Genomic DNA, 22,731 nt, shown 5'->3' on the forward strand with positions numbered 1-22,731 from the left:
CCCTGCTTTTATGCAGCAAACCCCCATTCTTTCAGCCTAGCTGTCAATCAAACATGCTAAGTGGTGAGCCGGCCGGCTCACCACTTGGGCCTATCACACAAGAGTGCGACTTGAGTTGCCAAGGGAACTCAGTCCAGGGTGCCTAAACCCCCTCACACGCCCCCTGTGGTACCCAGACAGAGTGGCAGCGCTTTTGGAGGCTTCTGTGGAGAAGCCCGCCAAAAAGTGGAACAAAGGGCTCGACTTGGGTTGGAGCCACACAAGAGAACACAAACGCCATTTTATAATCAAGTTCTGGCAAAAAATACCAACCAGTGAATTAATATTAAATAAATAAACCGGCGGTATGTTCGAGGCTATAAGAATTAAATAATTAAAGTTGGTAGTCTCAAACAATGGGAAAATCCCATAGAGATATATTCGCGGTCGAATATAAAAAGTAGTATCCACTGCCACCAGCCAAAACTCGATCAGGGGGGACGGAGACTTGCCCCCTCGAACAACAGACCCCGGGGCAAGCAAATTGCCCCGACCAGTACGTCCACAATATGATGGTTTGTACTGGTTTCTGTTCATAATTTGGGACTAGTAAAGCCAATGGTGACTTTACATGCCCTGGGAGACAGTAGTCAGTCCCAGGGTATGGAGTCTATGTTGGGGGGTCGCTACGACATCCCTGGGTTACGGCACGGAGGGTGCTGTGTAACCCACATCAAAAACACATGAGACCTTATGGAGTAAAAGACCCCATAGCCCATAAAACACATGGAAAGACAAAGGAACACCTCAAATCATGTCTAAGAGTGGGAGTAAAAGAGTCTCACTCTTAGCAGGAGAAAAAAACAAACCCCAAAAATCCAGCAAAGCTGCTGGGGGACTCACTAGGTTTGGGAAATTAGCCTTTACAGAGAATTCTCCCCAACACCGAATTCTTCACCTGTGACAATACAGCACTGATGCCGTTGTCACTGGTGTCAACTGTTACAACACTCACTATATGGGCATCAAAACTGCCCAAAGGTCGTGCCAAATCAACATCTTCCTTTATCAAGTTTAACTCACCTTTGCATTTTCCATTCCACACAAACTCTACTTTTTTTTAGCAACTTTCTCATTTTGACAACTTTGCATAATTGTTTACAGATTTCTGGTAAAATTCTATCATTCCCAGAAAGGAACGTAGCTCCCCTTTAGATTTTGGCCTTTCTACCTCATTTATGGCACACACCAAATTACATTTTGGTTTCACTCCATGAACAGACACCTTACGACCCAGATATTCGACTTTATCCACTTTAAACGTGCACTTCTCTTTCCTCAAAGTCATTTCCCTCCCCTCCAGAATCTTTAATATCTCCTCCAAAATGTTGTCATGTTCATTTACAGACTCGCCACATACCAGTACGTCATCCTGGAAGCAGAAAAGACTTTTCATCCCTCTGAATACCCTGTCCATTACTTTCTGAAACATAGAAGATGCAGACAAGCCCCGAAATTGGAATACTCCTGCATGTGTTATAAAAGCCGTCAACTTTCTGCATTCATCCTCTAATTCCACCTGATAATCTGATGCCATGTCTCATTTTGAGAATACTCGGCCTTGACCAACCCTCGTCAACATTTCCCCCATGTTGGGTAATGGATGACGAGCTATTATCACACACCTGTTCAATTCCTGCAGATCCACACACAACCGCAATTCACCAGAAGATTTCTTAACTCGAGGGGATGTCCATTCTACTCCACCAGCTCTTTCAATAATGCCCATTTTGCAACAAATTATCCAATTCCTGCTTCACTCCATCATTTAATGCTAAAGGAACAGGGCGTAATTTGGCAGCAACAGGAACACTTCCCCTTTTTAGCACAATTTGATGTTGCATGCCCTTCACTTTTCCCACACCTTTTCTGAATACATTTCTGAATTTTTCATTCACTGCAGATCCCACACATAGAACCTGATCATCTATTTTGGTATCTAATCTTATTTGAAGACTTTTTTGATCTCGCCATCCAAGGAGCGTCATTCCTTTCTTGGTTACATATACTTTTCATTGTGCACACCTGCCTTTATATTCAAATTTAGCCTTGAAATAACCCAGATCATCAATTTTATCGTGGTTGCACCCACCTGGATTGACATCTGGCTTTAGCAAATTCCACATATCGTCTCCCATCTCTTGCTCAAACACCACACTAGACAAAAGTGACATTTTTGAACCAGAACCTGCCATCATTGAAACCTCTCTTTCATTCACTTTCACACTCGCATACGGGTGTTCACATTCTTCCTCATCAATACCCTGAACAACGCTAACTAATATTTTCCACAAGGCATGCTCCATCGTCCTCCTCAGAGGACCTATGCCCTTCTTCATTTACTTATAACACTTTTCTTTGGTTAAACTGGAAATTCTAGCAACAACGGGCGAAAGTGTCCACGTCTTTTGCATATGTTCCTCTTCTTCCTGGACATGCCCAAATGAAAGCAAAGTGAGAGTTACTAGCACACTGGAAGCATAACCGTTCACGCTCTCTCCTTTCCCCTCTTGGTTTGATGCTCTTGGAATCACAGTGTCCTTTCACTGCTGAGAGTGTTCAACCCGCTTGGCGATTTCCAGTTCTTCATCTAATGTGGGCTTGTCTTTCAACCACAACTCCTCTCTGATCTTATTGCACTTACAGTGGATCATGAATTGGTCGCATATGTGTCCATCAAATGACTCTCAGAACTTGCACGATAAAGCCAAGTGTAGTAGGGCTGTCACATACTCTTCAACACACTCTTCCTGCTCTTGTGTTTGGATTCCAAAGTTGCATCGCTCTGAAATGGTGATTGTTTTGGGGTTAAAGTGCATGTCTAACTTGAGTAGGGCATTGTCCAGTTCATTTGCGCTATCACCTCCACCATCATTTGCCACAGGGGGTAACGTATCAAATATGTAGAGGCCCGCATATCGTAGGAAATGCATTAACAGGAAGAGTTTTCTTTAGTTAGAATAAGAGTTACTACACGCCGCCTTTATGTAGGGCATAAACCCCTTATTCCATTGTGCCCACTTTACTTTGGCAGGGCCAGGAGATGCCATAAATACGGGAGGACCATGCACCCCTGGCATGGCCATTGTCCACTTGCACCTATCTCTGGAGGATACCCCTTTTTTATGTGCCAAGGTATGAGTAACTGCTCAATTTTGAGGAATAGTCTTATCCTGGCCCATTAGAATTTCTGTTTCTTTCAGTTAGTTATCAAGTGGTTTGATAACCAGGTTCCAGTTCCTGATTTAGTTGCTTGCCAGTTAGGTTCCAGGGCAAACAGCGGTTAATTGGAGTGTGCACCGGTGTACCGCACTAATCACTCATAAGGCCTTTGTGGCTCTCTGCGCATGCGCACTGTTTCCTTATCAGTGCAGGGAGGATCGGCAAAACGTGCATGCGCAATGCCTGCTTATGAAGAAAAATACACTGGAGGCTGCGGAGAGTGCACGCTTGGTCAGAGCTCTCCACTTGGGCTGTTAAGGACCTTTTGCTTTGAAACTGGAGGGAGGGGAACCAACCTACTCACAAGCCGCAAGCTCATATCCCTGGGGGAGTGCTGGGAGGGAGGGTGTTTGCAGAGCAACAATGCATCAAAGCAGCTGGGAACAGGTGTCCCTCACTTTGTCGCGGCTTGGGCAGGCGCCGAGTGCTGTCCCTCCTGGTATCCAGTTATATTTTCGAAAACACATTTTCGACATGCCATTTTGTCTACACAAAAATGCAGGAAAAAAAAAATCCAAATGTATTCTTTTTTATTTTATGTTTTTTTGTTTGTTTCGTTAGTAAAAAAAAAAGAAGTGTCAAATAAAAATTGAGGTTTGGGGGAGACCCTCCCATGAAGAAAAAAAAAAGTCAACATTTGAAAAAATAAATTCCGGCATTTTTGTGTCAACAAAATGGCATTTCGAAAATGTCACTATAAACCGGCCCTCCCTTTGTAGCAGCTTGCACGGGTAGTGGGGTGCACCTTCTGTCGCCAGATGGCAGGTGGTCTACTCACCAGCTATCCCTCCCTCGTTGGCCGCATCAAAATACGCCCGGGTGGGCGGAGCGGCTACTTATCCGTTATGAAATGGAATCTTGCTTGTGGGATCTAACTTCTTACGATCCTCGCCAATGTTAAGATACAAGCCAGAGACAGTAGGGTGAACTTGTGTCTTATTTAAGTAGAACAGCACAAGACCCCCGTCACAGCACCTCACTTATCCACCTTCACCAACTGCTGTGCCTGGAACCGTCTCTACATACAATAACATTCTAAGTGGAGTGCTGCTGACGGCAACACTTCTTAACTACATAAAGAACATTGAAATACAAAGCAAGAAAATGGAGTTGGAATGAAACAAAGAAAAAAGGAAAGATGAATGGAAAGACAAGAAGAAATAACTGGCCAGATGTAATGATAGAAAGAGGAGGAACGACCTGGAAAAAGGAAAGTAAGAAGAGCCAATAATAAACAGCTGGAAGGAAAGAAGGAATAATTCAAAGACAAGAAAGGAAGAGATGAAAATAAAGAACAGACTAATGGTTGAAAACAGAAAAAGGAGAGAGGATAAAAAGATCAGAACAAAATACCCATTTGCAATGAATCAATTCCAGGATGAACAGATTCATTGCAAATGGGCATAAATTAGATATTAGTTTTACTAATGTCACTCAGGACTTTTTCTAATAAGTTTTCTTCTGGCATGTGTCAAGCTAATAGTGGAAATGTTAATGCACAGATCTTAATATTGCAGATGTTCATACTTCCTTTTGCTGGCTTTTTATTTGCACAATTTGTATTTATAACGTGCCAATGTCACCCATTATGTTGGTACATTACGACATGCAGAATCACCACACCTCTGGCTTTAGTTATAAAGCGTTTCAAACACTTCCATGATACTTTTCACTTTACATCATGTGACAGGGTCAGGGATTGGACCTTGTCAAGGAGGATGGGAATCCCTCTCAACCTGGGGCAGGACACCTAAAAGTGTGTTTGCTAGAACCAGTCCTGCCCACAGAAGCGGGGTGAGGCAGTTGGATGAGTATTTCCATTTATTTGTAATGTGCTTATACATCAAGTAAGGTTTAAGTTGTTTACCTGCAACCATTGTTCTCCAGCATAGGTCTGGCATGGATTCACATGGTCATGAATATTCCCTGTTCCTGTCAGGCTGGGAAGCCTCAGTAAAAGAAAAAACGGTTTCACTTTCACTTTAAAAATATTTCTCCTCTAAACCAATCACTGGCCTTTGGGAGCGACCTTCATCCAATAACAGTCCTCTCCCTAAGCCCCGCCTCTGGCAGCCATCTTCAGAATTGGTAAGCACATAAAGTGGCAGCACGACCAAGAAGAGACACAGAGGGGCCGGAGGGAGGGTTCGCATGTGAATCCATGCAAGACCCATGCTCTAAAACAATAGTGACAGGTAAGTAACTAACATTCTACAGCATTACACAACCACAGTGGGCGGTAAGGCTCAACAGAGGCAAATAACTCTTACCTATGAAACAGACTCGCCTCAAGCGAACAGGTTGCGTAGCGCTGCTTGGCCAACTCTGAAATCCCTGTCGACGCAGTAGAACTTGTCAAGTTGTGCGTGGACCTCCATGTAGCAGCCCTGCAGATGTCCAGCAGGGCGACACCAGACAGGAATGCTGTCGTTGCAGCGATTGCCCTGGTGGAGTGGGCTCTCAGACGGCCGGGCACCGGTTGGTTTGACAACCGATGACAGTGCATGATGCAGCTGTAGAGCCACATTGAGATGGAAGCCTTGGACAAGGCCTCCACATGGTTCACTGTTAGGGAGAATTCTCATTCTATGGCTAATTTCCCTTACCTAGTGAGTCCCTCAGCAGCTTTGCTGGATTTCTGGAGTTCATTTTTTTCCACTTGGTAAGAGTGTGAGCTTTTCCCCCACTCTTACCTGTGTTTTGCCATGTGTATTTCAACTGTTTTTGTGATTGTGGACTCTGAAGGACACCACTTCAGTAGCCCCACTCTTTGTGTGTTACACAGCACCTTCAGTGCAGTGACACAAGATTGTCTCAGACTTCCCACCGACTCCATTTTCTGGGGCCGACTACTGTCAGAAAAGGGTAAAGTTGCCATTAACTTTACATAGTCACTTTAACCACAGATCCAGTACACCCCATTTTATATGGAGTATTGGAAAGGGTTCTTAGCCCTTTTTATCTGTGCCTCTTGGAGCATTGTTTCGCTCCCTTAACATTAAGACTTGGCTGGTGGCAGTAGTATCTACCCTAATTTTCCTACCGCGATTATATTACATAACGTGGTAACGTTTTAGGCTATTTTAGTAGCCTCGAACTTTAAACCCGCTTGCCCAAATACTTTTTATTTCGGCTCCGGTTGGGTTTAATCGCCATTTCTTTTTGTTAATATCCTTCTTGGGTCTTTCTTTGCGCGGTAAACCAGGTTTGCCTCCTCTGTTCGCCGACCTTTGGCGGGCTTCTGACCAGAAGCCCTCCTTTGTCGTCTCAGTGTCTAGGTGGGCTGAATGTGAGGGCGGGGTGTAATCACCCCCTGCACAGGGTCTCCTTGGAGACCCAAGTCGCACTTTGTGGTGATAAGCTGAGGTGGTAGTCCGGGCTGGACAACCCCCCTGCTGAGTGATTGACAGCCAGGCTGTGTGAATGGGGGATTTTGGCATAAAAGGCAGGACTCTTGGGCTAGAAGGCAGAGTTGCCACTGGAACTGCAAGGAACCGAAGAGAAGCGGAGAAGAAGACGGCTGCTGCAACCCCGAGTCTCGGTGAAGCCCGGCTGCAGTCCTGAGCTATCTACCCTTCAACAACAAGAGAAGATCTTGTCCGGAGTCTTCTTCCCTTGAGCCTGGTGGGATCAACCAGCTCACCTTTTCTTCAGTCAGAGAATCCCCTCCTGGGTCGAAATCACTGCTGTGCTGTAGTGGTCCGGATAGCCATCAGAAGAGCCCTCTCCTGATTTAAAGGAGCGCACCTTTTATTCATCGTTGTCTTTTTCGCTGCTACTGGCCTCATCCCTGGGTAGTGCAGATCGCTCCAGACGTCGTCCTTCTTGTCCCCACGACTGAAGCCGCAGGAGTCTGCAGGAACTACCAGGAACAACTGCCGTGGCACCAGCTTTTCTCCAGCGGAATAAGGTACTGTGCACATTTGGTCGTTCTCTAACTGACCATCCAGAATCGGGGTGAGCCCTTTTCCTCCACCAAGATATTTTCTTTCTTACTTCCCTCTTATAACTTTTCCTTCCATCTGACAATATTTAAGTACTCTTGGCAATTCTAATCTCGAACTGTTCAACGTGTGATCCTCGGCAACTGAGCATCTGCTCCGTTGACACTGGCGCAGGCCTATTGACTATCTGTATCTTTGAACGGGTCCTCTGATCCCCTTGCCTTGACATTTTATCCACTTTTCCCTTGTTTAAAATTCTAAAGTACAAAGTGTGTTTTAACTTCCTGAGCATTTCTATCCGCGGATACGCGTTAGTATCGCAACACCGGCTGTCAAATCCTAATGTACTTACCTTGAATTTACTGGCACAAGTGGAATTGGTTGTGTGTAGTGTATTTTACGTGTGGTTTCGAATTTATAGAAGTGAAGTGTTTTGCAAACAGATGGTTTAAAATAAATGTACTTATATTTTTTACTTGAAACCTTGAGTCAGTGTTTGCTTGAGTCACAATAATTGTCGTCCTTTGTGAAATCTCTACTACTGCTCATTTACTCTTGAGATAAGTCTGGCTGCTCCGCTACGGCTACCACTTTAACAGTGTAGTACAGGCTTGTACCAAAGGTGAACTTGTATTGCCACTTGTAGTCTTAATTGTGTGTAGTGGTCCCTAAGGGCACTGCACAGGATTCTGCCTAACATTCACAACACCAAAGTTCACAAACAATTGAGAAGTCTTCCGAAAACTCTTTGTGCGCGTCACGTACAACTTCAGGGCACAAGCAACGTCCAGCGAGTGCAAGGCCCTTTCTGCCGAAAAGTTCTTTGAGAAACTCTTTGATGAGTCAGTGGGATGGATCAAAGCGAGGATCTTCCTGGGGATCTGGTGTAGCAGGAGATAGCTGCCAGATGCACGTTGATGGAGGCGTGCGCCAGAGTAGCCTTTGTCAAGAATAGCAAGTATGGAAGGATCTGTGGAGCCGTGACCCTCAGAGGAGTAATCTTCTGCGACCGGCACCACGTAGCAAAACAATTCCACTTCTGGCTGTAGCACTTCAAGGTCGACGACTCCCTGGCCTTGACGAGGACTTCCCTGCAGTCGGCTGTCAACTCATTACCACCAAACTCCAAGGCTGCAGAAGCCAAGCCGTCAGGTTCAGCGATCCTGGGTCATGATGAAGCACCGGCAATGATTACATATTCGGGAACTAAGTAGACATTATGTGTCTTTCAGAGTCATGGCTCGCGGATTCCCAAGGACCTGTAATTGAGCAACACCTTTTCGGCGACGTCCACTGCCGCCTGTGATGGCGTAATCAGACGTCACCTCCTCTTCCTGTAAGAGAGCGAGGGCTTCCATCATCTTATCGTCTGGGACAGGATGGGTCCTAGCTTGTACTACAATTCCATGTCGTACCTGGCCAGGATCGCCAGCACATTGGCTGCCATGATTGTGCAGTGTAAATCACCTTCTTACCCATGGCGTCCATCCTTTTCCCCGAAGAGGGACCGAAGAGGGACCGAAGACGACGGGTAAGCCGACCGTTTCCTCGTGGCTGCCGAAACCACAGAGTCCGCGATGGTTGCGACCTCCGGCACTTGGGTGCGGAGTCTGGCACCCTATATTTCATCTCCAGCCTATCCCACTTGGCTGAAGCTGTGCAGGGGTCCTTCATGACGGCCAGCCTATCTTCCCAAATATTGTCAAGAAAAGGCACCGCCATGATAGTCTTCCTCTTAGCTTCACGCATCTGATACAAGAAGCCCTCCTTGCTGGTTTACTCGGGCACCAGCTGGAATAACTCGGAAGCCCTGGCGATCATGGAGTGGAGCGAACTCGCCTGTCAAGACTTGATGGTCGTGTAGACGATGATACCTCCGTCCCCAAGTACCACTCGAGCAAACAATAAATTACTGCCCGAGCGATCCTTGAAGCCACAGGTGGTGAATGTCGTCAGCCGGAACCAGGAATGCCGGAAGATGCCCCCCCGACCACTGTAAGGCAAACAAGTGGGTTAGATAATAAACACAAACCCAGACCCGAATACTTAATGAATCTACAAAGGGGCTTACCCTGAGTAGTTGGTCGGAACCCAATGTTGTCTGAGGCAGCCGGCAGAGGTTGACGACAGGGTGGCAGCCTGGCAAGGCACTTGGTGTAGTCATCACCTGATGCAGGAAACTCGAACTATGAGCCACTCAGGTAGAGGAGTCCTGAATAGTACGTTATCCAAAGAACAAAGTCAAAAGCTGTAACAAAGGGGAAATCCAACAGCAGTCCGATGGGTAAACAGAGGACGTGTCCAGAGAAAGCAAGTTCCAGCAAAGGTACAAAAAAGGAAATCCAAACCAATCCGAAAGAGGAGCCGAGGTCGTATCCAGGAGGTAGCAAGTTCCAGGCAAAAATACAATGAGGGGAAGAACCAAATCAGTATCCAAAATTCAATCCGAGGTCGAGGTAGCAAGGTTAGTACGTAGAACGCCAAACAGGAATCAGCTGTGAAGCGCTGAATGGCAGTCAGCGCGTCGCTTTTGAACGCTGAACCGCGATCACGTGACCGTGATGCCGTCACCCGTCACGTGATCGAACGTGCTGAGAAGGGCTCCCCAGACGTCGGAAACGGAGACGTTGCAGGACGCCTGTGGCGCGTCTCCATGGCAACTGTCAACGCCGCAACGGGAAACGAGGCAGAAGTCGGCGTTGATGTTCCTGGCCAACCCCTTGCCGGCAGGCCTGCAGGTGAGAGCGTGTCCTGACACGTGTGGGGACCTGGTGTGCTTTATGTGCCTGCCGTGTTTTTGTGGTGGTGGGGGTCGGGTTTCGGGGTTTGTCAGAAGGGAGCGTGGATGGGGGTGTGACATCGCCTCATCCAGTGGATACACCCTATGTGGGGCATCCAAATGTGGCGATTCGCTGTCCGCTGCTACAATGTCTTCACGATCATCCGTTGTCAAGGCCGTATCCGTTCCTGTACCAGTGTCTGGGTTTGCAGGGGGAGTTGGGGCCCGACGTGGCTGACGAGGTTGATATGGGGGTGTCAGATGACGCTTCCTCTTCTTCTGCGGAGGCTGATCGGGGACCTGAGGGTGGCCACAGGTCCCGGCGCCGGAGGCATTCTCATCCGGATCTCTGACACCAAGGTGTGTAGAGTCGATATAATATACAAGGAAATGGCCCTCGGCTGAGCAGGCAGAAAAGGAAAACTAGGTTGTGCGCCCTTGTCCTTCTCGTGGACCGTATGCAAGGACTGCTGATCTTAGTCGTCCGTGGACGAGACTCCCATAGTTGGGGTGATGACCTGGGAGTGCTGTTTCAGGGCCTCATAGCCCCCCCACCCCCACTTTTTTTTCCTTTCCTCCATGACGGCTTTGAACCGGGACTTGGGCCAGATTCACCCCTTCTGGCATGCCTGCAGACTTTGCCAAAGTCTCTGCTGTGGTTTCGCGCCTTGGGGGCAGGGACACTGTCTGCGCCGGCGGAGCTACCTTCGTAAGACCAGCGCCCATAGCTGCCGCAACAGTAGTAGTAGCCATCGACTGAGTCGCCAATGAGGCCTTTCCCAGTTGAGCCTGCCTGGGCTGTGCGTCCTTCTCTGTCTGCGGCTTCTTGGATTTCTACCGTTGCTTAGCCGGGGGAGATTACTTCCTCTTTGAAGAGGAGTTTGATGGTAGGCTGGCAATGGAGGCGGAAGGTGATGGTGATCACGACCTATCCACTTTAGGACCCGCTTCATCGGCGAACCCAGTGGTCTTGCGGATCTTGGACTTATCTTGGGCCCCCACGGATGAGGCGCCCTCAAAGGACTTGGACCGTTCCTCGGAATGGATGATGCTGGAAAAGGCATGACCCTGCTCGGAGCATGGGTCAGAGGCCTTGTTCGTGTTAAGCCATGCTGCCACCCTACTATACTTGTCCTTCGTTATCTTAGAGAAAACGAGGCATATCTCGAACTCTACTTCCTTATGGTCGGGGTGCAGGGAGTAAAGGCATTGTAGGTGCTTGTCTTTCACAAACCCATTCCGTAACCCGCATTTGGTGCAGGGCCTTCCCACCTTCTCCGCCGTCATGGTCAGAGGACGCGAAGTAGGCCCAAGATGGCCCTCTAGAATCTTCGATGGAACTTCACCGACAACAGGCCCACGCTGTCGGCAGATGAAGTAAAGCCCACACAGGCTCTTCGAAACAAAAACTTTTCTTTTTTTGTTGAAAAACACAAAAAACGTACAAATAGCGTGGAGAGCAACTCGAGGACTCCCAACACTGAAGCATGCAGTGAAAATCAGAAGATCGCTGCCAGAGGCAGGGATTAGGGAGACGACTGTCATTGGATGGGGGAAGTATGACCCAGAGGATAGTGACTGGTTTAGAGGAAAAATACAGTTTTTAAATGAAAGTGAACCTGTTTTTTCTTTTACAGAGGATTCCCAGCCTGACGACAGGGAATATTCATGAGCATGTGAATCCATGTGAATCCATGCCAGACCCCATGCTGGAGAAATTGTGTTTCAAAGCGCCCACAGGGCAAAAGGGAGGGGACATTAGAGTGAAAAGAAATATAACAATGAAATATAGAGGCGGACCTACCAGGCCTTGTGAGCATTCAGAACGTGCAAGTGGAGAGAGAGAGAGAGAGACAGAGAGAGAGAGAGAAGGGAGAGGGAGTGGGGGGTAAGTGCAAGGTGTACCTAAGAGGGAAGTGGCTAGGGACTAAGCATCTGTTAGGTGACTGGGTGAGTGGTCAGCTGCCAATCAATAAGTGCAGGCCTGTGGTGGAAAAGGCCAGTGGGTGCCAAGGCAATTGCTGTGAGCAGGTCCGAGGCTGAAGGAGGCTAGATCCCAGGAGGACACACAGCGGCCCTGGTCACCAATTTCAGCAACTATGATGTTTAGCAGAGGAGGGAGGAAGGAAGGGAAGGAGGAGGTGAAAAGGAGGGTCTTGAGGAGCTTGCGGAATTTGAGGAGATCCGGCTCAAGACACAGAAGCAGGGGGAGGCTGTTCCATAGGATGGAGCCTGCAGAGGAAAGAGATCGCCCACCAGCTTGCTTTTTAGCGAAGCGCTTGACACACCAAGAGTTGGTGCTGGAGGAGCGCACATATCTGCAGGGAGAGTATTTAGTGAGAGCCAGTTGTAGATAGCGTGGTCCCCTGCCCCAAACAGCCTTATGGATGACGCAGAGGGAATTGAATTTTATCCTTGCAGCAACCTGGAGCCAGTGGAGAGAATTTAGGGCTGGAGAGATGCGGTCCATGGGCTTGAAGCAAAGATTAAGTCTTGCAACCCCTATTCTGGATTAGCTGGAGGGGTCCAATAGAAGAAGGTGGTAGATTAAGGAAGAGGCTATTGCAGTAGTCAAGCCTAGGGAGAACCAGAGCTCTGGAGACTTTGAGCTTCTGGGGGAAGTGAGGAAACGAAGAATTCCTTTGAGGAGGTGGAGTTTAAAGTGGGCCTTCTTGGCAAGGTCCTGAATGTGAGGGAGGAAGGAAATAGGAGTCAAAAAAGTATCGGACTCAGTTCTCCCACACATGCCTCTTTGCAAGAAGAAAGTGCCACCTTTTAGCATATCTTGCCTGCTACACAAAATTCTGGCCAGTGCTCCCTATGATTTATTTCAGATTTCCCTAAGCAAGCCTGCAGCAATACAAGCCACAAGAGAAAGAGGGATCAGCTACGAGAACTCCAGTTACCATGAGTCTCAGCAGCAAATCAAAGTTGCTCCGACTACGTGACAGAGGTATGAGAAAAGAAAATGAAATATCCCACTGCCTGCACCATCTGCAGCGACTGCATTCGGCTGCTGCCTGGCAGGGACACTCAGCGGGCTATCCTGATGGCGAACTGACCGCATGGAGGCCCAGTAGTACTGCACTGGAAAAGGAGGCATGGCTAGAAAGACATTTTATGCAATTTCTGCAGCACAACCCAGTCCTCCAGGGAAAAGGCAGTCAGTGGTTGGCTCAGAGGGGCTGGTGAGTGTTGCAGCCAACTGACGTGGGAGGAAAAAGCTACAACAGGAAGCAAGTACTGAATAAAAGGATATGGTGGAGATGCTGAGTGTGGGTTATTCAGATGAGGTCAAGGGAGGAGGTGGACCGAGAGACCAGGCGGAGGAAGGATGGAGGAGCAAAAAATGAAAGACTTACAGCGAGTGCACGCAAGCCGAGGTACTGGCTGGTGAGAGAAAGTGGTGCTTGAGTGTGAGAGTGCTTGTATGGTGAGTAAGGTGAGTGAGACTAAGTGGCAGTGTAGAGGAGTGAGGCTGAGTAAGAAAGGTGGTTGAGAGTGAAAGAAGGGTGACTTTGAGAGGAGGGGTGGTGTGTAGAGTAATGGGAAGTAGATTGGGGAGTAGTAGGAGTGGAGAGTTGAAGAGTGTAGAGGGAGATGTAAGGATGGCATGGTATTACAAGTATGAAACTGACACAAAAGGTACAGCTTGTAAAACCTTTATTAATGTTTCTGGGTTTAGAAAAACTCCTACTTTTCCCTATAACTAGGACGGGAGTAGTCTCGACCATCAAACAAACAACACAGTCCTAGTGGAGTATGTCAAATCAAAATGGCCTATGCTAACAAAACTTAATACCTGCCATGTTAAAAAAAAAAGGCCCACCTGACCTTCCACTATAAAGTCTCCCTTTCCAGCCTTTCAAACAATGGTCATCAAAAAGTTCACGCCGGTCCCCCTCTGTCGGGCCCAGACCTTTCACAACAAAAGTTCAAAAATACTTGCAGGGTGCTCTCTTCCCCAAACTTATTACACTTCGGGTCTCACTGAGTCGGGCTCAGTTGTCAAACACTTTCGAATGTGCGCGGCTTTCTTTACAGACCTCCTCAGAACCACTTCGACTCAAAGTACAATTTTGATCTTTTTAAATCTTCCCTTCTCTCTGGGTTAAATTTTATCACTTTTGCGTTCAAAGTTGATTCACTTAATCGCTATAAACAATTCACCTTTCACTGAGACTTTTTCGAGTGGGCTACTTCCTTTCAACGGACCACTCCGTTACTCAGTATCGCTGGTTTGACAGCTTTCCTAATTTCAAAATTCATTCACAGGTCTGCCTTTCTTTGTGGGTCATCCACACGCGTGCAGCCTTCACTTGCAAAATAATGTTTCAACTTCAATCTTTCCTTAACATACACTTGTCTCTAAGGTCCTTTGCCAACTCACCGGCTGTGTGTGTTTCTTTCTCCCCTTTACAGTTTTCCAATCCACGAGTCAAGGTTAGTACCCACAGGCTTGGCCTTGCCTCCACAACTCTGCCGTTCCACCGGGAGGGTCGCTGGCGTCCTTGAAACACAATGCAGTCTTCTGCTTTGGGATTTGGCCTTCGCCACATGTGTTTCGCTGCCTTTTGGCGGCAACGACATCGGTAGAGAACTCCTGGGGTTTCTCGACCCGTTATTCTGGTCCGTTGGTCTGTTGCTCTACTCCATTAGGTTCGCCTTCGCCCCAGAAGTTCTGCTCTTACTCGTGTTCCACCTTGCTCAGAGTTGGTCTCTATGATACGCCTCTTATCCGCATGGGGAGAGCTAATTGGAATCAGGTGTATGTACTAAAAGTCAAGTGCCTGACTTTGCCTGACCTGATTAGAGGGACATGTCCAGTGCAATGTGTAAGAGTTAGTCTTGTTACTCTCAGTCACCCTCTTCCTCAGCTCTGTGTTTCTGTAGAAGGGGGCGTTGGGACCTCTGATAATCCTAGGATGGGCCAGGTGTACAAAAAAAGGGGGGGCGTCTCATAGACCCCCTCCACCCAGGTGATCCTCCGGCACTGGGCCACCACCAGGGTATGGATCTAAAGGTGATGGCTGTGCCCTGGCCACCTGGGGAGCGAGATCCCCGGGGACTAGTAGTTGAGACACCCTTTGGTTTCTCACAGAGAGTAGAAGTAGATATGAGGTGTAATAACATTGGAGGCACAGAGAGAGAGAGAAAGAAAGGACAGAGTGGGAGCAAGAGAAGGAGTAGAAGTTAAAGGAAGGAACGAACATCAGAGTGATGAGGGCGTGAGAAGAAAAGTTAAGCCTGGGCAGCTGGAAGGTACATATTCCATTCTTCTTGGCCCAAAAGGGAGCAAGTCAGATAAGGCCCTCACCACTAGCCAGCCAAATTCTTGATAGGAAGGCTTACCAATCTCTACTGATCACCTTGGGTGTTTAGGGAATTCTGGACTAGGGAGGAGGAAGAACTGGGGAAGATGAGAGAGAGAGAGAGATATGGACCTTAAGTGGACCCAATTTAAATCCATAATAAAAACAATTGAACTGTCTTTGAGAGCTGGTGTGTTCTAGATGCCATCCTTTACAATATATAGATCCGGGTAATACCAAATCTACCTATTTAGTTCATTTATATTTTCTGTTGTAGGTCTGTTATTAGAACATTGTCTTTCTTAGTTGGTCTCCATTTTGAGAAAGAAAAAACAGTTTTCAGTAAATATTTCTCCTAAAACGGTGATGTAGCTAAATGGTCACCCTTTTGTGGAATGTCTATTACTTCACTGCTTTTTTTGCTGAAGTATAGGTACTGTGACTAATTTTCACCATTGAAAGAGCCAGGCAAGAGAAGGAATGTGATAATTAGCACAGGGCCTTTGACATTGTGAAGCATTTATTTCTTCTGTTCACAACTCACCCATGGCATTACCGAGCTAGCAATATGAAAGATTGTCTTTGTCGACACCCTGCACTTAACATCACATACCTTGTAATACTTGGAAACAGCTTCCTGCACCACTGATACCGGCGTCCCATCTGGGGGCTCAACACTAAAAACGATCTGGTGTTGGATGACAAAGGAGAGAAACTTTCAGGGATAAGACAAAAGCTGGTATCAGAAAGACAAAATAACTGCTACTGAACAACCGCCTCCCTACAACATTCAACATGTCTTTCATAGATTCAATTCTCTTAGCGTTTAGACTTATCCTTCATCATAGAGCTGCCAATATGCCCTGTGCAAGATTTGTTTAAGCACATTGAGTGCTGCTTTTTATTTTGAATTCTGTGAACTGTATTTCTGCATTTATGACGGGAAAATCAAAATTACTAGTACCAAAATTCAAACAAAAAATGAGAGTCCTGGATGGGTGATTCCAGATATATATGTACAGTATATTAGTCCCTTTTTTAAGTATGAGAAACATTATTTCTTTAAGCACAAAAATGAAACCCCCTTGGGAGTATTATTTTTAGGTGAATGACGATTAGTTACTTACTTGTAAGTAAAGTTCTTCATCCTGGGTATCTTCGTTATACTGAAACACTTGGAGGGATGTTGAACTCATGAGTAAAGATGCAGAGCAAGGCCTCATTGTAAAAACCATATGTAAGCTGCAACCTGCCCACAGCAGTGGGGAGCACGTGCGCAAACGAAACGTGCAATGTTTTGCAGCCATCCAAAACTCATTGACAAGGCATGAGATTAACATTTCAAGTACCTAAAAATAACCAGCAATGTATCTTTAAATGGGAAACTGCTTAACCCGAGGAGAAAGAGAATAGAAGTTCAAAAAAGAAAAACTCATTTGCATGTTTTCTGCTGTGTGTGAATTTTCTTCTACAAAAATGTTCCTCTACAGAAATAAAAGTCAGGATTAGGGGATTTTGACAACATCGACTGTTGATAGGGGTTTGATAAGCCAATACAATATGAACTGTGATGTTTTATGAAAATAATCACATTCAAAATTGTGATTGAAACAAATGTTAGATGGAGCCAGCACTGAATTCTGACATATGGCAATCCTTTCAACTCTCGAAGACATCCCCCAACTCCAGCATACAGGATGAGAGGACAACTAAATTCCCTTCTCATGCTAATAAACTCTTTGAAACTGCCCACTGCAGAGAAGGATCCATCTGCAAACAGGCGAAACAAACCAAACCGCGCCATAATGTTCAAGTGTTGAATTGTATTACTTGCCCTGTGAGTCGGTTAGGGCTCAACATAAAAAAAATGGACATGCAGATGAATCTGTGATCGTCTTCAATTTAATCTATTAACACCATTTCACAGGTCTTCCTGAAGGGAAGAATTTAACACAGGACCACAAGTCTGGAAACTTCTCGAGGAGACAGAACTAACACCTACATTCACAGATATTCAAATTACAAAGGCTCATCAGCCAGGCATTGGGCTACAAAGGCCAACTGGGGGCCAGGCCCAAGTAAAAAAAAGCCGATTTCCAGCCCTGACTCAATAGAAAATTGCCATGTTCCTAGTGTTGTATCTAGGCAGAAGAACAGTGCCATATGTTTGTATCAAACAAAATGCCATTTTAATGTAGTCAATTATTTTATCACCTGCATCTCTGGAACTGAATATCTTAGGGACCTCATTTGGGTGTCAAAATGTTCTGCTGAAAATCCTCCATTAGATAGACGAAAAACGATTTTTTAAAAATGTTTATTTGTAATCTGATTCAATTATTTCTATTTGGGTAATAAATAGACCTATGTGCAACCCTGCACGTTTCATGTGCCATAAGGAGAGGGAAGCTATGGGGAATCAGTTCTATTAAATTGGGGTCCCAGATTCATAAAAATAACTTTATTAAATAAAGGAGAAATGTGCGTACCTGATTAGGGGTGGGTGGAAATATCCCTGAATTAGATATCGCCCAGTTAAAACATCCTACACACTGAATATCTGCTTAAGAGACCAGAATCTGAAAACACACTTTAAATAGAGAGAAAATTATCCAAGCAGTACAACTATATACTGTGTACACAACAGGGTTCAAAATTGAGGGGCGCTGGAAACTATTTAGCTCCTGCTTGCAACCAAGTACAGCTTGGTTTGCTTGACACCAAAACCTACCAGGAGCTACTTTTGACTCCACAGACCAACTGGCAGTTTGGCAGTGAGGGTGCTACATCCCAGGGATGCAGTATTATGGGGTGCAGGACTTGATTTACAGAAGATCCCACAGAGGACTACATCCCGCAGGAAGTAATTAAGAGATTACTTGAGCTTCAAATGCCGGAGCATCACACAGATAACTGCGAATCTTCAGGCTTCACAGACTTCCAAATGCCAAATAAACTGCAACCTAAAGGAAGATGAGGACGGAGAGAGTTACAAGTGTCGAGGCACAATATACCAGACTCAGCACAATCCTAGGCTAGCAGCGGGAAACCATGGAACTGCACACCTTTCAGGAAAGAACACTAAGGTGGCACAATACGCTGTGGATGCCTTTAAAGACTGGTCATGCCTCACTGGTGAGGAGAAGGAGCAGTGGTTCACTGACCAATACCAAGACTTTCGTAATAGAAAAAGAGAAACTACAGATCTCCTGGCACCTCACCAATAGGCGGGGAGAGTTCAAACTCAAAGAGGAGTTAGTCTATCAGGAAGGGCGGTCGGGAACGAGACCCAAACTCGGGTCCATAAAAGAGATAGGGTTGACTCATTAGGATGGACAACAGCAAGGGAAGCAGATGCATTACTTCATGCTCCCTTGATACAAAGGGAGACACAGAGAGAGGAGTGCTGATAGCCTCACTACTTGGAATGTGAAGCTGCAACAATGGGACAGGGCATGTAAAGACAGCCTGGGAGCCATGGAAGCAGAAAGTCATTCAGTTGATTCAAAACTGCTTTTTGCATCCTTGAAGAACTTGAAGGCTAAAGACAACATGTTTTCTACATACAACCCCATGGGAGATTAAGTAGAGTATCTGGACCTCTGGCATGATGTTACAGTATTCCCCGCCTGAAAATGACGCTGATTAGAAGGAGGAACAAAAGTCCTATTCAACCAGAGCCAAGGTCTAGGGCAGACGAATTGTGAATTCAGATGCAAGGCAGGGTCCAAGAAGGGCCGAACACCTGCAAAACATCAGAAAAGCCAAGGTCCAGGCTGGACCTGTGTTAAACCCTGAAGAAGTTCTATAGAAGGAGCCTGACAAATGACACTATTAGAGCAGCCACCTGGGAGAGGTCCTGTGGAAACGCAGGGCGACTTCCTAGAAGGTACATATTTTGAATTCTTGTTTTGATATATTAGTAATGGACCTGGAATAAAAGGTTTATGTAAATCAAATCACAAAAAACGTTTTAAATGACCAGGTAATTGAGACTTTGTTATGCCCAGTTTATTTGGATACTGTTTTCTACAGTAGGGTATCTCAGAGAGGAGAAAGGGACTTATAAGAATAGAGTTTTATCTTTTTTTTTTTAACATGTTTTCATTTATTCAATAAACAAATACAGACAAGCTTCACCGTGTCATTCCAATTATACAGGCATACATCAATTGAGGCGCTTCCCCCCGGAGAGTTGTCGTTCCTCCTCAATCTCAGCTTTCCGGTAGATCAACCACCTCCCACGACAATTCCTGCCCACCGAACTTCATGTTCCCCCATCACGTCAGTAACTCTCAGCTCCTGCATCAACCTCCCCAAAGGAACATACACCCTCAAAATCTCCTTTTCTCCTAGGTTAAACATGTTCTGTACCAGGGTGTTCCAGGCCTGAATTCCCTCATTCCCATTCATGCATTCCCTTTTTAAGCACTTTATAGCATACAGCTGACTCCGCTAGTGACCATCACCTTAGATCAGCCCACCAGGCTTCTATTTTAGGGGCTTCAGATTTCTACGCCATGGCAATTCTGCATTCTGCTAATACAGAAACCAGCGACTTCATTTTGGTCAAGTGAGACTTTCGTCTCCCGCCCCTAGGGAACAATCCCAATAGACAATACTCTGCGGGCCATGTCTTCATCTGGATACCACCCCATGCCACCCTGCCCGCTACATCCCCCCAAAATGTCTGTATTACCGGGCACGCCCAAAACATGTGCATCAAATCCGCTCTCTCCTGTGTGCATCTTGGACAGGCCTGGTCACCCCATTTCGCCATGAGACACCCTGTATGGAGTCATATACGCTCTGTGAGTGACATACAATTGGGTGAGTTTAAAACTGGCGTTTCTTAATACTCGCTTGGTGTAGAGCAGTGCCCTTTCTCATTCGGCATCTGTAAGTGCTCTCCTGTCATAACCTCACAACGCTTACCTTCCCGTCCATGCCAGCCCCCAGCCTGGCGGTTCCGCTGCACGGGGGGGAAACGCGGCAGCTATTTCTCAAAGCACCAGGGGTTTGTGTTTCCTGTGGCGGTTACCATGGCATCTGAACGATGTGGCACGGCATCAGCGCCAGTCACGTGCCCGGAGCACCCGTCACGTGACAGATTACAGTCACTTGACCTTGTAATCAGGCAGTCACGTAGCCCCAGCACTAGGATTCATTCATCTCTGCTTCTCAACGTCTTTGGGCGGCTACTTTGTTTTTTGGTACTTTCTGACCCCCGGCTTGTTTACTGGACTGCTTCTGGATTACCCCTGTGACCTTGTGGCTTCGACTTGGCTCTGACTCCTGGATTGCCTTTTGGATTTCCCTTGCTGAATTAACTGCAATTTTTGAACTTGCTCTGCTCCCTGGATTGCTTTTGGATTATCACTTTGCTCTGGCGAACTGAGCTCTGGACTTGGTTTTTCTCCTTGGATTTTCTTCTGGAACTTGTTGAACTTGGGCCACGTCATCTATGCATCATCAGAACGTGGGTTTCCCTGGTGTCAGGTAAGAATAGGTTGTAGATATACTAAGGGGACAATCCTTGACAATACGGTATTATGGTTAACCCCTGTATTTCCTTTTCAGCTACCAAGGACATCCAGTCCCACCTCTGGTCTCAATAACTGGCTAGGGAGTTTACTTTTACTCTCTTTGGCTGGTGCTTGGGAACGGAGGTACAAGTTCACCTGGGAAGATCATTAGAACATCTCCTATACGTCTCGCACTTGCTGCGCACCTTCAGCTCTGACGCACCCAACCTGCCCAGGAACAAATCATTTAGTCTAGAGACCATGTGTCCCCCTTGGGCCACATCGTACATGGTGTCTAATTTCTTGTTGGTCCGCACTTAACTCTGTGGACAAAACATCTTTCCCCAATTCTCTTGGCCATGCCCTTGCTGTATACCATATTCGCTGACTAGGACCTGAAAAAATGTTATTTTATCTTCTCTTATTAGGTCCTCAAGTGTGGCTATCCCCTTGTCCTCCCAGTGTCTTCTATATTGCACCAGTGCCCCTCGCAGTTCACTGATGATTCCCACCAGAGGAACATGCACCGAGCAAGGATCCGAGTCCCCTAGGAGTATCCAGCTTCTCTGCCATATGTCTTTGCCTGGTTGGAACAGCAGCGAGGTTCTCTCTAGAGCAAGCTCCTTAACCCATAATACCTCCCTCAAAAAATATTGCTTCAGCAACGGGTGTAATAGCAAAGTGTCTTGTGAAGCTTTGTCCCCCAGACAGCGCACCACATGTTACAACTGCCCTGCCAGGTAGTAGCACTCAAATTGGGGTACTTTCATCCCGACCGCAGCATAGTCTCTTTGTAGGATGCTCAAAGCAACTCCGTTTCTTCCTCCCTCCCACAAGAAATCTCTCGCCAACACGCTAAGCCTACGAAAGAAGATTGCAGGTCTGTTATAAGGAACATTGGTGAAATATTACAGGAGGCGGGGGAGTACGACCATCTTCAAGAGGGCCACTCTTCCAGGTACTCCTAGGGGCAGCCTCTTCCAGAACTACAAGGATCCGGCCACGTTGTCCATGGCCGTTTGCGTATTATTCATGTGTGAGGCCACTGGGTCGTGCAACACATCAATGCCTAAATAGCAAAAGTTATTCGTCTCCCATCGAGGTCCCAGTCCGGGCAGGTGCTGTTCGTCGAAGTCCAAGCCCTGCAAGCGGGAACAGGCAGGTCTTCTACCTTTTCACCCTGATCCCCGACAGCTCAGCAAACTGGTCAATAGCATCCAATAAGTGTGGTAAGTTGTCATCTGGCCTGTTTACATACAGCAGCATGTCATCTGTGTACAGGGAGATTAGGTACACCACTGCGCCTAGCTTGATCCCCGCCTCCTCATACTCCTTCCTGAAGAACACAGCCAGTGGCTGCAATGCAAGAATATACAGCATCAGTGATAGTGGACAACCCTGCTTCGTGCCCTTCTGCGCTTCGCACACCTCAGAGGTCGGTCTGCCTGTCTTCACATGGACCCTGTGCGCCGTGTAGATCAGCTTTACCCATCTCAAGAAAGCTTTGCCAATTCTGAAATGTGCCAGGGCCGCAAACATCCAGTCCTAGCATACCGAGTCAAAGGCCTTGACTGCATCCAATGAGGCCACTTCACTTTCGTCCATCAGATGATTAGTGCGGTCTATGACGTGGTGTAGTTTCCGTAAATTCCATGTGGTGTTCCACCCTGGCTCATACCCAGTTTGGTCTGTGTGTACTGGGTCCCATATTACACTCCTCAGTCTGTTTGCGAACACCGCCGTCAGGATTTTGCAGTCTTGGTTTGCCATAGAGAGAGGCCGGTACGATGCGGAGCACTGCAGTTATTAACCCATCTTAAGGATTGGTATGATAGTGGCTTCCCTCAGGCTGCTGGGCAGTACTCCCAGCTCGTATGATCCTGTATAGACCTGGAGCAATCTAGGCGCTA

General features: G+C 46.8%; 1 protein-coding gene across 7 annotated transcripts in view; it reads right to left on the bottom strand.

The window, feature by feature from the left end:
- The window catches only part of RTEL1 (regulator of telomere elongation helicase 1), a 1,752,068-nt gene that overhangs the window by 924,390 nt on the left and 804,947 nt on the right, over nt 1-22,731 (bottom strand). For all 7 annotated transcript variants that reach the window (XM_069650890.1, XM_069650893.1, XM_069650896.1 and 4 more), the window contains one exon: nt 15,910-15,984. In XM_069650890.1, the coding sequence (XP_069506991.1) occupies nt 15,910-15,984 (75 nt within the window). The remainder of the gene's footprint in view (nt 1-15,909; nt 15,985-22,731) is intronic.

This window comes from Ambystoma mexicanum, chromosome 3p (genome assembly GCF_040938575.1).
Source record: "Ambystoma mexicanum isolate Mex_15411 chromosome 3p, UKY_AmexF1_1, whole genome shotgun sequence".
NCBI classification, from domain to species: domain Eukaryota; kingdom Metazoa; phylum Chordata; class Amphibia; order Caudata; family Ambystomatidae; genus Ambystoma; species Ambystoma mexicanum.